We start from the raw sequence: 17,581 nt of genomic DNA on the forward strand, positions 1-17,581 counted from the left end.
ATCCCAAATTTTCCATATGTGTTGGAAAACATAAACCCACTTATCAAGTTCAGTGAACCTTAAGCAGGATAAACACAACGGAAACCACACCCAGGCTTATCATAATTAAATTGCTGGAAACCAGGAATGCAGAGTAAATCTTAAAAGTAGCCAGAGCAGGCAGGGGTGGGGATTGGTGGAGACTGGGGGAACCACTTTTCCTTCAAAAGAACAACGATTAGAATGAGGAGAGAGATTTCTTACCTGATACGGTGCAAGCCAGAAGACAATGAAACATCATTAGAGTGCTGGAAAAAAAAAAAATCAAACTGGAATTCTATATGAAATTTAAAAATGAAGTTAAAATCTTCTTTCAGGCGCACAAGAGCTGAGAGCATTTGTTAGCAGCAGACTTCCATTTCATGAAATGGTAAGGGAAATACTTTAAACATGAGGAAAATGATACCAGTTAGAAACCTGGGTTTTATACAACATGATAAATATGTGGATATGTGGCTTTCCCCCCCTTTTTGTTGTTAATTTAAAAGATTATTGACTATTTAAAGCAAGATAATATATTTTTGGGGGTTATGACATGGGAAAAGCAAAATACACAACAGTACCACAAAGGATAGCTTGAGGGAAAGAGACATATACTTTGGAAGGTTCTTACAGTGTACTGAGGTGTTTTAATATTATTTGAGGGTAGTCTGTGATAAAGATGTATATTGTCTACTCCAGAGCAGTCACTTTAAAAAAAAAAAAAAAAAAAGGTAAAAAGGGATAGCATATAATGTAAATGAAATAGAATACCAAAAAATAAAATCCAACGAAAGCTAGGAAACAAGGGAAAAAGGGAATAAAAAATAAATGGGACAAATAGAAAAAATAACAAGATGGTGGACTTCTAAACCCAACCATGTTAATAATTATATCAAGTGGGAATGGGATAAAAAATTCAATTAAAAGGCAGATTGTTTAGATGAAAGGAAGACCGAGTTATTTGATGTGCATAAGAAACCCATTTTAAATATGAAATCTCAGGTAGAAAGCCAAAGGTTGGGAAAGAAAATATATGCAAACATTAATCATACAAATGTTGGAGTAGCTAGCTATACTAATATCAGGAAAAGTTGACTTTGGGCAAAAGAATATTACCAGGGATAAAGAGAGACATTTCATAATGATGAAGAGGTCAATTTATTGAGTAGACATAATCTAAATATAGATCTGTTTAATTACATAGTTGCAAAATACGTAAAGTGAAAACTAATAGAATGAAACAGAAATAGATAAATCTTCAAGTATATTTAGAGATAGCACTCCTCTGCCAGTAATTGATAGTATAGTAGACAGAAAATCAGTAAAGGTATAGAACAGGGATTGGCAAGTTCTTACCTGTGGGCCAAATCCATCGCATTGACCACTTTTAAATTTCCCATTAGCTAAGAGTGGTTTTTAAAATTTCAAATGGTGAAAAATACTAAAGGATAAGATTAAATGACACACAAAACTTTTGTGAAATTCAAATTTCTGTATCCATACATAAAATTGTATTTGAACACAGTTATGTGATTTGTTTATAGCTGTTTTCATGCCGTAACTGCACAGTTGAGTAGTTCTGACAGAGATCCGGTGGCCCACAACATCTGAAATATTTATGTGCCTGTTTAAGAGAAATTGGTAGATCCCTAATATAGACATTTTAAACCAGCTTGATCTAATTGACAATGTAGAACAATCTTCCCAACACCAGAATAATATACTTTATTTTCAAGTTCATATAAAGTAGTCACCAGTTGTATTAGTCCTTTCTCACACCGCTGTAAAGAATGCCTGAGACTGCATAATTATAAAGAAAAGAGGCTTAATTGTGTCACTCCTGGCCTCAAGTGATCTGCCTGCCTTGGCTTTCCCAAATGCTGAGATTATAGGCATGAACCACCATGTCTAGCCAGTCATTAAATCTTAAGGCTCCAAAATAATCTCCTTTGACCCCACATCTCACATCTAGGACATGCTTTTGCAAAGAATGGGCTTCCAAGGCCTTGGGCAGCTCCACCCCTGTGGCTTTGCAGGATTCAGCCCCGTGGCTGTGTTGAGTGCCAGCGGTGGTGTTGAGTACCTGTGGCTTTTCCAAGCACATGGTGCAAGTTGTCAATGGATTTACCATTCTGAGATCTGGAGGACAGTGGTCCTCTTCTCACAGCTCCACTAGGCACAGTGCCTCAGCAGGGACTGTATGTTTGGGCTTCAACCCCACATTTCCCTTCTGCACTGCCCTAGTAGACCGTCTCCATGAGGGCTCCACCCCTGCAGCAGAATTCTGCCTGGACATCCAGGTATTTCCATACATCCTCTGAAATCTGGGAGGTTCCCAAAGCTCAACTCTTGTCTTCTGCTTACCTGCAGACCCAACACCATGTGGAAGCTACCAAGGCTTGGGGTTTGCACCCTCTGAAGCAACGGTTGAGCTGTACCTTGGTCCCTTTTAGCCACTACTGGAGCTAGAGCAGCTGGAATGCAGGGCACCAAGTTCCAAAGCTGCACAGAGCAGCAGGGCCCAGGCCAGCCCGTGAAACCATTGTTTCCTCCTAGGCCTCCAGGCCTGTGATGGGAGGGGATGCTATGAAGATCTCTGACATGCCCTGGAGACATTTTCCATATTGTTTTGGTGATTAACATTTGACTACTTTTGACTACTGATTACTTATGCAAATTTCTGCAGCCAACTTGAATTTCTCCCCGGAAAATGGGTTTTTCTTTTCTACCACATGGTCAGGCTGCATATTTTCCAACCCTTTATGCTCTACGACCTGTTGAACACTTTGCTATTCAGAAATTTCTTCTGCCAGATACCCTAAATCATCTCTCTTAAGTTCCGAGTTCCACAGATCTCTAGGGTGGGGCAAAATGCCACCAGTCTCTTTGCTAAAGCATTGCAAGAGTATCCTTGGTTCCAGTTCCCAGTGAGTTCCTCATCTCTCTCCGAGACCACCTCAGCCTGGACTTCGTTATCCATATCACTATCAGCATTTTGCTCAAAAGTATTCAACAAGTCTCTAGGAAGTTCCAAAGTTTCCCACATCTTCCTGTCTTCTGAGCCCTCCAAACTGCTCCAACCTCTGCCCATTACCAGTTCCAAAGTCACTTTCATATTTTCAGGTATCTTTATAGCAGTATCCCATTGTACCAATACCAATTTACTGTATTAGTCTGTTCTCCCAGTGCTATAAAGAACTGCTGAGATTGGATAATTTATAAAGAAAAGAGGTTTAATTTACTCATAGTTTCACATGGCAGGCAAGGCCTCAGGAAATTTGCAATTATGGCAGAATGGGAAGCAGGCAAGTCTTACATGGTGGCAGGTTAGAGGGAGTGTGAAAGAGAAACTCTCACACACTTATACAACCTTCAGATCTTGTGAGAACTCCCTCACTAGCAAAAGAACAGCATGGGGAAAACCACCCCCATGATCCAATCACCTCCCACCAGGTCCCTACCTCAACAACATCAGGATTATGGGATTACAATTTGAGATGAGATTTGGGTGGGGACACAGCCAAACCATATCACCAAGATAGGCAGGCTGTATTCTGGGTCCTAAAATAAGTTTAGTCCTTTAAACAGTGATTAAAATCATGTAAATTATCTGACTTCATTAGAATTCTATTAGAAATCAGAAAAGCAAGATCCTCAAATATTTGGGGGGAAAATGTACCAAATAGTAAAAAAAGAAAAAAAAAAGAAAAACATAACCCATTGATCAAAGAAGTTGTCACAAGGGATATTAGAAGGTATTTTGAACAGAAATAAAATGAAACCTTAATGAAATTTGTGGGGTTCCACTAGAGTTGTTCTTAGAAGGAAATACATAGTTTTAAATGTTTATATTAGAAAAGAAAAAATGTCTAAAGTGAATCATCTACGCTTCCAGCTATAACTAGAAGAAAAAGAACATGTTAAACCCTACAAGTAGATAGAAAAGAGGAAATATTAAAGATGAAAGCAAAAGTCAGTGACAGAAAACAGTAGAGAAAAATTAATGAAACCAGTAGTTGTTTATGTGGTAAATAAAATTAATAATAATACCTCTAAGTAGACTTAAAAAAATAAAAGATACAAATTGCCAAATGATTCTACAGTCATTAGAAGGATGTTATTATTGACTGAATGTTTGTAACCTCCCAGAATTGGTATGTTGAAGCCCTAACTCACTATGTGATGGTATTTAGAGCTGGGACCTTTGGGAAATAATGTTTAGATTACATCATGAAGGTGGGTGGCACCCTCATGAGGGGATTAGAGTCCTTAGAGACACTAGAGAGCTTGCTTGCACATCCTCTCTTCTTGCTGTGTGAGGACACTGTAAAAAGTCAACCAGCAAATAGGCAGCTGTTTGTAAGAGAGGAAGAGCCCTCACCAGAAACCCTTATCTTGGGCTTTTAACCTCCATAAATTTTTCTTGTTTAAGCCACCCAGTCTGTGGTATTTTGTATGGTAGCCTTAGCAGACTAAGTAGATTAAGTGAATATTATGAAATTTTAAGCTAATAAATTTCATTCTTTAGATGAAGTGGACAAATTCTTTGAAAGACACAAATTATCAAACTGATGCAAAAGGAATAGAAAACTCAGAAAGCCATATAGTTGTTTAAAAAAATCATATTAGTTATTGAAAAGTACGGTCCCGTATGGCTTTATTGATGAAGTCTATCAGACATATAAGGAGTAAATAATACTAATCCTACACAGACTGTGCAGAATATAAAGGAGGTGGGAACACTTTCCACTTCTTAGGAGGCCAGTATTACGCTGCTGCAGCTAAAGAAAACTACAGATTAATATCTTTCATGAATATTGACATAAAAATGTTAAGCAAGATATTAAAGTCGGGTTTTTCCTTGTGGTAGCAGTGTGAGAACAGAGTACAAGCTGCAGCGGTGGAAATCATGGCAAGACAAGCATTTAGTAAGTTTATTCTGCTGTTTGAATGTTGATTGAAAAGAGTACAGCTAAAACCATAGGCATTATGCTTCCAGAAAAATCTCAAGGAAAAGTATTGTAAGCAATAGTTGGTAGCTGTTGGATTGGGCTCTGAAGGAAAGAATGGAGAGATTCAACCAGTGAGCATAAAAGTTGGAGATAAAGTTGTACTCCCAAAATATGGAGGCACTAAAGTAATTCTAAATGATAGATTATGTATTAATAATTTTTACTAGAGAACAGGGTCTTGGTATGTTGCCCAGGCTGGTCTCAGACTCTTCCTCAAGTGATCTTACCCCACCTCAGTCTCCTCAGTAGCTGAGACTACAGGTACTTGCCACCATGCCTAGCAACAAGGATTTTTTTCTTATTTAGACATTCTTGGAAAGTATGTAGACTGAAATAAATCGTCACTGAAATGGCATCAACATGAACCTGCCCATCCCACTGAAATCTCTCATCATGGAAATAATTCTTTCATTATTTCTGAAATAATGAAGTTCTGAAATCTTTCAAATGATTATTATATCTCTCTTATAACTAGTGATCTCTAAACTAAAAAAAAATCACATTCAATTATATATATAATATATAATTGAATATATACACACACACACACACACATACACACACATGTATGAAGAGTGAGGAAAAAAAATCATGGTACATGTGTCATGACCAAGTAGGGTTTCTACAAAGTGCTTACATTTGAAAATCAGTGTAACAGAATACAAAATAAAATCTGTTCATCTTAAGAGATCTGGAGAAGGCATTTGAAAGAATTCAACTCCTTTTGTGATAAAATTGTTAGCCAACTAGGAATAGAAGGGAACATTTTCAACCTGATAAAGTTATGAAACTACAGCTAGCATTATTATACTCGATAGTGTAAGATAATGCCTTTCCCTTAATATCAAGAACAAGGCAAGGATGCCCAGTCTCGTTGATTCTATTCAACATTTTGCAGACAGAAAATCCTGGCTAGTTCAGTAAAGCTATAAAATAAATAAATAAATAAAATAAATATACGGCAGGCCAGGCACGGTCGCTCATGCCTGTAATCCCAGCACTTTGGAAGGCCAAGGTGAGCGCATTACCTGAGGTTAGGAGTTCGAGACTAGCCTGGCCAACTTGGTGAAACCCCGTGTCTACTAAAAATACAAAAATTAGCTGGGCGTAGTGGTGTGCGCCTGTAATCCTAGCTAGGGAAGCTGAGGCAGGAGAATTGCTTGAACCCGGGAGGTGGGGATTGCAGTGAGCTGATTGCACCACTGCACTCCAGCCTGGGTGACAGAGCAAGACTCCATCTCTAAATAAATAAATAGCATATAAATTTGAGAGTAAGAAAACTGTGTATGTACAAATACTAAAGAACTTAGCAAGACTGTAGGATATAAGATCAAGATATCAAAGTCAGTTGTGTTTCTGTATATTATCAATTATGACAAAAAATTTAAAGTATTACTGGTTCATTAAAAATTATGAAGTACTTAGGGATAAAGGTGTCAAAATATGTATGAGACCATTACACTGAAAACTACAGAACTTTACTGAGAGAAACTTAAAAAGATCTAAATATATGCAGAAATGTCATGATGTTTATGGTTTAGATGACTCAAAAAATGTTAAGATGTGAATTCTCCCCAAATAGGTACCTCATTTCAAGAATGGTGATAAAGCTGTAATGATCTGTAGGGTACAGATTGCCCGGGGTGGGGATTGGGAGTTTGGTAGGGAGGACTAACTGCAAAGGGTTACTAGGGAACTTTTTGGGATGTCTTGATTTTTGTGGTGGTTATATGGATTGTATTTGTCAAAACTCATCAAACCCCCTGCATTTAAAATGTGGGTGGATGTCTTATTCTATCTAAAGTAAACCCTCATAAAGTAGATTTTTAAAAAATGAATCCATGTTTCGCAAGTAGTTTTCCTGACAGAATCTTCTAGTTTTGAGGTGGGAATATTATGAATTTTTAAAAACCCTGTTTCACATAGCTCTTTGGAAGCATGACTAATACGTAGTGGGCATTTTGTAGTTTTTAATATGTAGTTTAGTAAAATACAACACGATTTATACAAGCAAAGTATTTTGAATGCTTATTTTTATATTAAGATTTTTGGAAACTGTACTCTGTCCTTTTGTACAGAAAATAATTATTTAAATTTGTGTGTCCAATACATTTGAATTTCCTTTTTTCCTACTGGCTTTTAAATCATGGCCATACAATTGCTTATGATGGTATACATTCTTCATCTTCAGATTATCTATCAAATCTTTACATATAACCCTTTCCCAGTCACCTAAATGAGTCATTCTTAGATTTTGAGATTTCATATAATAATAATAATATGTTCAGTTAATTTGGGGCAATATCTTAATTATGGCAAATAAGGACATCAAGTGCAAAAAATCGCTATTGTTTACAATTACCGTTTTGACTGGAAAAAATAGAACATAATTTCCAAGCAAAACAGTCTTTCTTAAGAAACGCTAGACATATTATTGATTGCAGTGTACTAGATGTTGTGCTGAGCATTTAAAATATATTGAAAAGAACAAATTAAAATTTCAAAATATTCTTGTTATGCCTGTTTTACAGGAGTAGAATCTGAGGCTTAGTAACGTTAGTAACTTGCTCAGAACAGGATATCTAATTTCATAGCTCCGCGCTCTTAACGTAGCCTGGGTATTTTATAATATGGAACAATTAACAACCTAAAGTGGTCATTTATAGTTGCACATTTCTTGGTGAAAATTTGTCATCTTACGTCTTTATTTGAAAGTGCAACATAAATGGGAGCTCAGGTAACTTGTTTGGTATTCACATTTTCTCAAACATAGAATACCTCTATTAAAGAAACAACTTTTTAAATGTTCTTTCATTCTTGTTGGACTATTCTGGGTAAACTGATAGGAACCTCATGCCTTTAGAAAGTTTCTCTAGTCCCTTTCTCCCATCCTGTAACTCCTTGTGCTGGTTGAGCAAGGCCACCTTGGTAGTGTTACTGTTTAGCTCTCTATGCCTGCAGGGAGGGTGCCAAAAAGACATTCCCTGTTCCACTCTCACCCCCGTCCAGTACTCTGATGTTTGTTGTTTTACTCTAGTGCCAGTGTTATCATTTGTTATTGTTCACAGTCCATGTAAGTCTTTGTAAATTTACATTGTCAGTGTCAAGTTACTTACCTTTTTCTAGGAGTAGTAAGACACTTTGAAATTACCTTTACACTTTAGTTTGGGTATTTATGAGACTCAAATGAGGCAATGTAAGTGAAAAAGTTTGAAAGTTAGCAGTGAAATGACATTTTAGGTGTTTGGTACCTCTTCAGGTTTTTGGAGCAGAATAATGACATGATACACGTTATGTTACGTTAACGTTACTTTATGTTGTTACTTACGTTACCTTACGTTATGTTATTTTGAGACAGGGTTTCAGGCTGGAGTGCAAGTGGTGCAATCTTGGCTCACTGCAGCCTCCTCCTCCCGAGTTCAAGTGATTCTCCTGCCTCAGCCTCCCAAGTACCTGGATTACAGACATACGCCAGCACATCCTGCTAATTTTTGTATTTTTTTTTTTTTTAAGAGATGGGGGTCTTGCCCTGTTGCCCAGGCTGGTCTCGAACTCCTGACTGCAGGTGATCAGCCCGCCTCAGCCTCCCAAAGTGCTGGGATTACAGGCGTGAATTACTGTGCCGGGCCCGATACACTATTTTAGTTAACATTGATATGATACTGGATCCCCAGAATATGGGAAGCAGGGAGAGTGAAATTAGAGGAGGGGAGAGCTGAAGTGGGGACAAGATCAGGGTGAGGTTGGTGACTTTGAGAGTGGAAATGAAAGAATATAATCAGTAGTCATTTTGGAGGGAAAATCAGTATTTGTTGGTGATTGATAAGGGAGACGAGCAGATAGAATCTCTTGCCTTCCAGATTAATTAATCCAATAAACATTTGTGTGCCAATTATTTTCCATAATCTGACATAGGCATTTGCTATATAAAGGTACATAGACCTGTATGGGCCTCTAGGTATTGTCAGTCTTTTAGGTCTGGGGAGGGTGCTGCTTGCATTCATGAACATAGAGAATTTGGGAACAAGTGCTAGTTTGGGTATTAAGTCAACCTATCTAGTTGTAAACAAGTTGAGTTCTGTGCCACAGATATAGATGGATATGAAATATGGCTATATTAATTTTTATTTGGTCCTCATGAAATTTGTTTAGGATCACAGACATTTGATTGTAAAGTTTAATTATTGTTTAGAGAAACGGTATTTTTAGGCATTTGGAAAGATTATATTTTTCTCCGAGTAGTGGCAAATAGGGTATTTAGTGATCAAACAACATTGCAATGAAACTTTTAGCTTTTAAGTAATTTGTATTTAGTCTTTTGGTTCTGTTTCTGGAAGCAAAACCTTTCTGAATCTTACCTACATAAACATAAGTGTTGCTTACAGGCTTGTCAATTCTAGTTATTCTCAGTATGGAAACAATAGGATTTAAATACATTTAGCTTAATGAATTTTTTTACTTTACAGCAGTAATTCTCCAACTTCAGAGTAAATAGAATCTCCTGGAGGGCTTGTTAAAGCAGGTCACTGGGTTCCACTCCTGGAGCTTCTGCTTCAGTAGGTCTGGGTGGGGTTGGAAATTTGCATTTTCAGCAAGGTGGTACTTACGTTAAAAATTATTGTTATATAATAAGGAGTAAGATTATCATAGGAAACCACAATTTAGCTTCTAAAAAATAAAGACTATTAACACCTAAGAAATAAACTTTATTTTAATAAATATACAGCTCAAATCCATATCTCCTTAGGATGTGATAAATAGCAGATTTTTATCATAGTCTTTCCTGAAATTTTATTGTTCTAATTTATTTATTCAGCAGTAGAATAAATTAGAAAAATGTCCTTAAAATACATTAAAGACATCATAAATAGTGTTCTCTATTCATAAGAAAAAGTTGAGTATTTAGAGGTATTTGAAATAACATAATTCATTTACCCTTATATTTTTCCTTGAATTAAAAATCAGACTTCAGTTTTAAAAAATTTAATACCCACTGTGAAAAACCAAAAGCACCCGTTTATTAAAAGGTAGTTGGTTTTGTTTTCTACTCTCCTTTTCCACCTACCCCCATCAGCCCCATGTTTCCCTGAAGTTCAAAACCCAAAGCTCATTTAAGATTAAATGTGACAATATGATTAAGGTAGTATGTCAACCCAAATTAGTTTCAGTAATTTAAAAAAGAATCTTATGTTTTTTAGCTAATGGGAATGACAGCAAGAAATTTAAACGAGATAGACCTCCCTGTTCGCCTTCCCGTGTTCTCCATCTTCGAAAAATTCCATGTGATGTCACCGAAGCAGAGATCATATCATTAGGTCTACCATTTGGCAAAGTAACTAATCTTTTGATGTTGAAAGGAAAAAGCCAGGTATGTAATATTTAAAGATTGACAAAGAGTGATTATCTCCAGATGTTAGTATTACTGATAATTTTTTATTTTCTTGAGCTTCTCTGTATTTTTAAAATTTCATATTATGAACATAAATTAGTTTTAAAAGTAGATTTTTTTGGGGGGGTGTAACAGGAAGCAACAAACCATAGTGACACAAGAAACAGGATTTCTTTTATCCATTGACTTATGTTTTTTCTTCTTAAGACACAAATGTTTTATTTTCTTTTAGTTAATTTGTTTTTAATTTGATTTATATTTTGTATTACACAGTGGTTTATCAAATGTCCTGTGATTAGCAGAAAACGCTGATAGGATATAAATTATACCTCATTTGGCAAATTAAAGAACAGTTAAGTTTTCAGAAATCTAGATAAAAATGTATAGTATTGTCGGCCGGGCGCAGTGGCTCATGCCTGTAATCCCAGCACTTTGGGAGGCCAAGGTAGGCAAATCACCTGAGGTCAGGAGTTCGAAATCAGCCTGGGCAACGCGGTGAAACCCTGTCTCTACTAAAAATACAAAATTAGCCGGGCATGGTGGCACATGCCTGTAATCCCAGCTACTTGGGAGGCTGAGGCAGGAGAATCGCTTGAACCTGGGAGGTGGAGGATGTGGTGAGCCGAGATCGCGCCATTGCACTCCAGCCTGGGCAACAAGAGTAAATTTCCGTCTCACCAAAAAAAGAAAAAAAGTATAGTATTGTCAAAAGACAAAATCACAACACATTTAAACATGATTACATTGGCTTCTATTTGTGATTCTAGAACCGAGCAACACCTCATTCTTTAAAATAGAATGAATGTTCCACTGGGCAAGACAGAACAGTTGGTTTTTATAAGGTGGGAACAAGGAAATAACAATTGTTTAAAAAGTGAATTTGTTAACACTGGGTTATTGCATTTTACTTTTCTTGTAAGGGTCAAATCAGTAGGAACTTATTGTGCTGATTCAGGTAGGCCACTCTCTTTCTGATTGGTTGCTGCGAATCTCCTGTTTTCAGGAAAAACTGGTTTGTTTGGGGATTTACTTGCTTTACTTTGCATGAGTGACTCCATTTTAATTTGGACTGGTCTGCTGGGGTGTAGTGCAGGAGGCTAGTCAAAATAATGTCCTCTCAAAAAGTCAGTTTATTTTAGGTATAGAATTAATATGTATCTTCTTTCATAATTCAGAAGAGACTGTAAAGAGTATTCATTTGAGGCTGGGCGCGGTGGCTCAAGTCTGTAATCCCAGCACTTTGGGAGGCCGAGACGGGCGGATCACGAGGTCAGGAGATCGAGACCATCCTGGCTAACACGGTGAAACCCCGTCTCTACTGAAAAATACAAAAAACGAGCCGGGTGAGGTGGCGGGCGCCTGTAGTCCCAGCTACTCCGGAGGCTGAGGCAGGAGAATGACGTAAACCCGGGAGGCGGAGCTTGCAGTGAGCTGAGATCCGGCTACTGCACTCCAGCCTGGGTGACAGAGCGAGACTCCATCTCAAAAAAAAAAAAAAAAGAGTTTTCATTTGAGAAGGTAATAGATTCTTCTTAAGATGAGTAAGGAAACTTGTTTCTGTGGTGACCATGACAAAAAATATAATACTTGTTATGTGGATTTTAATAATTGTATGTCCTCTTGTTCCAACTCAGACCCCACTGGGGTGAATTCTTTAGTTTTTTCCAAGTTTTTGGCTGTCCTAAAAATCTTTTATACTGTTTATTACTGTAAAGAAGAGGACAACAAATCTAGGCCCTAGGTATTTTGTAGTACATTGTGATGTATTACTGTGTTTCATCTGCTTTTGATAAATAATAAGTTTAAGAAACACATTTTAAATACATTTATAAATAGTAGTAAGCATTGGGCATGAAAGAGTTTGGATGATGATGTCTAACTGAGTTCCCTATATTTAGTAAATCACTTATTTAATATCCTCTTTAATTCACATGAGGTTACTAAGATCTGGAGAAGTTAAGTGTAACATGCCGTAATATTTGGCCCTTGTTGTATTTCCACATTTGTCTGAAATCCTTTGGAGACAGTGCATCCCTGCCAGTTAGATCTTTAACACAGTTGCTACTATTGAGAATAGTATGGTTTGCCTGATTTGAACAGAGACCACATGGCCATGTCTAATGGCTAATTGCCTGTGAAACGCTGAGCAGGCAACATCATAATTTTCTTTGTCTCTGCTACTGATTCTGGGTTTATTTTTATCGGTAAGCTAACCGTAAGTGTTATGTTAATTGCTTGTGTTTTGATCACAAATCCTGTTTAAAAAATATCTTTTTAGTAAATACACTTGAGCAGGAGATTCTGATTTGAGTCACTAGAACCACTCGTGAGTGATAACTTTTCTCAGGGCATTTGAAGGGTGAAGTATTGGGGGCCAAATGGGGATTATTTTTACCAGCCTTCCTCTGGGTAGTGACTTTTGGCTGTCTCTCCACTCTGTACTATTAAAATTGGACTTTTTGACTAGATACTTAAATAAAATGTAAATAATTACTGGACTGCATGTGGAAAAAAATTATTTTAGCATATGAAATTTTAGGTCCTATATACTGTAAGAAAGAAAATCCTGTGACAAGAATCATATATTCCAAGTATATTGTTTAGCTTTTCCTTTATGTGACTGATGTTAGAAATTGAGTATGTTCTTAACATTTAGAAAAAAGTTTGCAGAAATATGCCCATACAATGAATATTATTGTTTACAAATTGTTGAAAGATGAAACTTTTTCCTACCTTGACCGTTTTTATCCTATTGTCTTAGAAAAATTAGAAAAAATATATTACTGACACAAGTGGATAATGGCTTCAAATTACATAACGGACATTTTTACCTTTTAAATAGTATAAATGACTTGAAGTCAATTTTGCTCTTTTAAGATAGTGGAATTTTTATTTGCTTGGGGAGTTTTGTTTGTTTATTGTGGGTTGATTGATTTGTGATGTTTCATCCACTGTCACATGGCTAACATCACTGTTTCATAGAACATTGGTAGTTCATTTGGAGCATTTCATTGGTTGTTACCTTTGGTTGGTACAGTTATACATCATGTTTAACATCTGTCCAGTTAATATTGCTTTTCTAGACTTTATGTGGAAACATTTGACAAGTAAGGTAACTATAAACAAAGAAATAGTTTGATATAGAGCTATTTGCCATTTTCTGTGTTCAGTAATTTTGGTGTTAACGAATTCATATTTTATAAATTGTAAATGTTTTATACATAAGTTGAAATGGTTGATACGTGCTTGCTAATTAAATGCCCTTGTGCCTGGGGATAGTGGCACTTGCCTCAAGGATTGCTTGAGTCTGGGCATTCTGGACTGTAGTGTACTAAGCCGATTTGGTATCCACACTAAGTTTGACATCAGTGTGGTCCAGGCTGCCTAAGGAGGGGTGAACTGGCTCAGACCAGAACCAGAGCAGGTCAAAACTCCTGTGCTGATGAGTAGTGGGATCGTGCCTGTGAATAGGCGAGGCAACATATCAACACCCCTATCCGTTAAAAAAAAAAATGGATGGATGGATGGATGGATGGATGGATGGATGGATGGATGGATGGATGGATGGGTGGATGAATGAATGAATAAATAAATATGTTCTTTTGTAGTAAAAAAAAGAATTGGATTGTCTAACTAGAAATTTTGTTGATTTGGATCAGGAGTGGTTCCTGCATTTTAAATTTTTTGAGATGTTCTTACCAGTAGTTTTGAGGACTCAGAATGGTTGCTTAGTGTCTATAGTTTATCTTTCTAACTAATCATTAAAATAGGGCGACAAAGGCTGGGCACAGTGGTTCACGCCTGTAATCCCACCACTTTGGGAGGCTGAGGCAGGAGGATTACTTGAGCTCAGGAGTTCAAGACCAGCCTGGGCAGTATAGTGAGACCTCGTCGCTACAAAAATTGTAAAAAATTAGCCAAGTGTGGTGGCACCCACCTGTAGTCCCAGCTATTTGGGAGGCTGAGATGGAATGATTGCTTGAACCCAGGAAGTGGAGGTTGCAGTGAGCTGAGATTGCGCCACTGCACTCCAGTGTAGTGAGACTCTGTCTCTAAATAAATAAATAAATAAATACATAAAAAGAGTGAGATGGGGACAAAATCTACCACCTTAAAGCTTTGTATACTTATTCCTGTAAGAGGAAACTATGTATACTATAGAATACAAGTGTCAAGGGGCTTTTGCCAGCTAAACTTTTCCCGAGTCATTCTTCAGATATCTACTGTTAGTACAGTGACTACAGATATCAAGTCACTTGAATGACTTAAATCAATATTGACTCAGTGAGTGTAGGAAGTTCTCAGATTTCCATAATTTGAATAATTGATCTTTCGTCCCTTATTTTTTAAAAAATATTCTGTATTTGGAAGATTATAAACTATTTTCTGTTTTTGAGACGGAGTCTCGCTCTGTTGCCCAGGCTGGAGTACACTGGAGTTCACTGGTGAGATCTTGACCTCACTGCAACCTCTGCCTCCCAGGTTCAAGTGATTCTCCTGCCTCAGCCTCTCAAGAAGCTAGGATTACAGGCACCTGCCACCACACCTGGCTAATTTTTTGTGCGTGTTTTTAGTAGAGACGGGGTTACACAACTTTGGCCAGGCTGGTCTCGAACTCCTAACCTCAAGTGATCTGCCCATCACGGCCTCCCAAAGCATTGGGATCATAGGCGTGAGCCACTACACCTGGCCTTATTTTGTCATAAAGGTTTAATATCCCTAATCTGAAAATGAGGTGCTCCAAAATCTGAAACTTTTTGAGCACCGTAACAATCAAAGGAAATGCTCACTGGAGCATTTTGGATTCCAGAATTTTGAATTAGGGATGCTCAGCTAGTAAGTATCTAAGGCAAATATTAAATATTTCAAAATCTGAAATCTAAAACACTTCTGTTCCTAAGCATTTTGGATAAGGGATACTCAGCCTGTGCCTCAGAATTAAATATGACATATATGTGCATGTCTATGTTTTATTGAATGCCTCAGTACTTAAAAAGGAACCTAAAGCCAGGCGTGGTGGCTCATTCCTCTAATCCCAGCACTTTAGGAGGCCAAGGTGGTTGGATCACTTGAGGTCAGGAGTTCAAGACCGGCCTGGCCAACATGGTGAAACCGCGTCTCTACTAAAAATACAAAAATTAGCCGGGTGTGGTGGCACGCACTTGTGATTGTGATCCCAGCTACTCAGGAGGCTGAGGCTGGAGAATTGCTTGAACCCAGGAGGTGGAGGTTGCAGTGAGCCGAGATCGCACCATTGCACTCCAGCCTGGGCAACACAGCAAGACTCCTACTCAAAAACAAACAAAAACAAAAAAAGGAACCTAAGCCCTGGGAGCACTAAAGCCATGTGAGTCTATGAGTTGGGGGCAGCTGGTGGCAGTGGTGATGGGTAATATGGTAAGGAGATCACTGAAACGTTTTCTTCACAACGCTTTTTGAGGGTTGAGGGATAGAGAGAGGGTGTGGAATGGGGAGAATTCTTGGTACCTTAAGATAATGCTGTCTGTCAATGCTGCACGCATGATTTCCCATCATTTTAGACTGGAATTTCAGATGCCTTTTTAAGGAATGCTTAAGAATCATGATTCTTATGTTGGGAAACCTTTAAAAAATTAAAAATACTTCATACATTTATTGAAAAAAATTCAAAAGCATAGAATTATTTAAAGTAAAACTTGATATTCCCCAAACAGCACTGTTTTCTGGCCAAAGTTAAGTGTGATTCCATACATACAAGTAAATGTGACATGAAGATGTAGATACCATGTTTATATATGTGTGCACGTGTGTGTAATATATATAAACATGTAAAACACAGGAAATACCTTTACATATTTATATGTAACCTTTTTTCAAAATGTAACATGGGTGTTAATTGGAAGCATTTGAAACATTGAGTACTAAGGATTTGGTGACACCTGTAGTCCCAGCACTCTGTGAGGCCAACTTGGGTGAATCGCTTGAGGTCAGGAGTTCTAGACCAGCCTGCATGATGACTCCCCGTCTCTACTATAAACCCAAAAATTAGCCGGGGGCATGGTGTCATGTGCTTGTTAATCCCAGTCACTTGTGGGGCTGAGGCAGGAGAATCATTTGAACCCAGGAGGCAGAGGTTACAGTGAGCCGAGATACGCCACTGCACTCCAGCCTGGGCGACAGTGAGACTGTGTCTCAAAAAAAAAAAAAGATTGAGAATTGGAAAATTGCCACTTAATTAACTGGTTTTATATGGTTCTTGATTTTTTTCTCGTTTCTTCTTAGAAATACTTAAGAAGGCAAATCTAAAGTGTGCACCATTATAGGAGTAAAAGGTGAAAGATTTATACCATCTGAAGAAAAACCAGAGTATTGATCACCATTCTACAAGGATGCTTTTCAGAGGCTTTTAATAGTTTTATTCTGAAAAATCCCATACAGTCCAACTAACAGGAACTAAAAATGATCTCAATTAAAAAATCATCTCATGTTAGAGCTGCAAAGAGACTTAAAGATCCTGTTAGGCAGTGCTTCATGTTTTAGATAAGGAAACTAAGGCTCAGAGGTGTTAATGAGTAAGGTGTTATAGCCAGGCATAGATTTTAATCAGGTTCCCTTTCTACCATATCATGCTAGTTCTCGTTTCTTGCTATCACATATGTTGGTGAAGTATGAGATAATAAAACTTACTGGAAAAAAGTGAATGCTCTATTAATTTGATTCATAAATGGCTGTTTTTAAAAAGGGTAAAAGGAGAACATACCATTTTGCCCCATTCCTGTTTAAGACTGGGTATGATTAGAGCAGTGTTTCTCAATGTTTTTTCCTCTGTTTTTTCTTTCTGCTCCCCTAAAGACGGTTTTTAGCCTTTTTACCCCTTAATTGCCGGCATTAAATTTAGTATCTGTTTATGTATCATAGCCTTTTAGCCTCATTTTTTTTTTTTTTTGAGGCAGAGTTTCACTCATTCGCAGTGGCGTGATCCTGGCTCACTGCAACCTCTGCCTCCCGGCCTCAAGCAATTCTCCCGCCTTAGCCACCCAGGTAGCTGGGATTACAGGCACCCGACAATCATTCCCGGCTAATTTTTGTAGTTTTAGTAGAGACAGGGTTTCACTGTGTTGGCCGGGCTGGCCTTGAACTCCTGACCTCAGGTGATCCACCCTCCTCAGACTCCCAAAGT

The 17,581-nt window shown here is 37.7% G+C and overlaps 1 protein-coding gene across 10 annotated transcripts in view; it reads left to right on the forward strand.

Annotated features, from left to right (window-relative positions):
• Positions 1-17,581, forward strand: part of PTBP3 (polypyrimidine tract binding protein 3) — a 115,943-nt gene that overhangs the window by 47,650 nt on the left and 50,712 nt on the right. For 7 of the 10 annotated variants that reach the window (XM_050761005.1, XM_050761007.1, XM_050761014.1 and 4 more), the window contains one exon: positions 10,232-10,401. The exons of 2 other annotated variants lie outside the window; for them this stretch is intronic. In XM_050761005.1, the coding sequence (XP_050616962.1) occupies positions 10,232-10,401 (170 nt within the window). Of the gene's footprint in view, positions 1-356; positions 410-10,231; positions 10,402-17,581 lie in introns of all 10 variants that reach the window. One more of the 10 variants, XM_050761011.1, reaches the window with a different exon arrangement.

Source organism: Macaca thibetana, chromosome 15, assembly GCF_024542745.1.
Source record: "Macaca thibetana thibetana isolate TM-01 chromosome 15, ASM2454274v1, whole genome shotgun sequence".
NCBI classification, from domain to species: Eukaryota; Metazoa; Chordata; class Mammalia; order Primates; family Cercopithecidae; genus Macaca; species Macaca thibetana.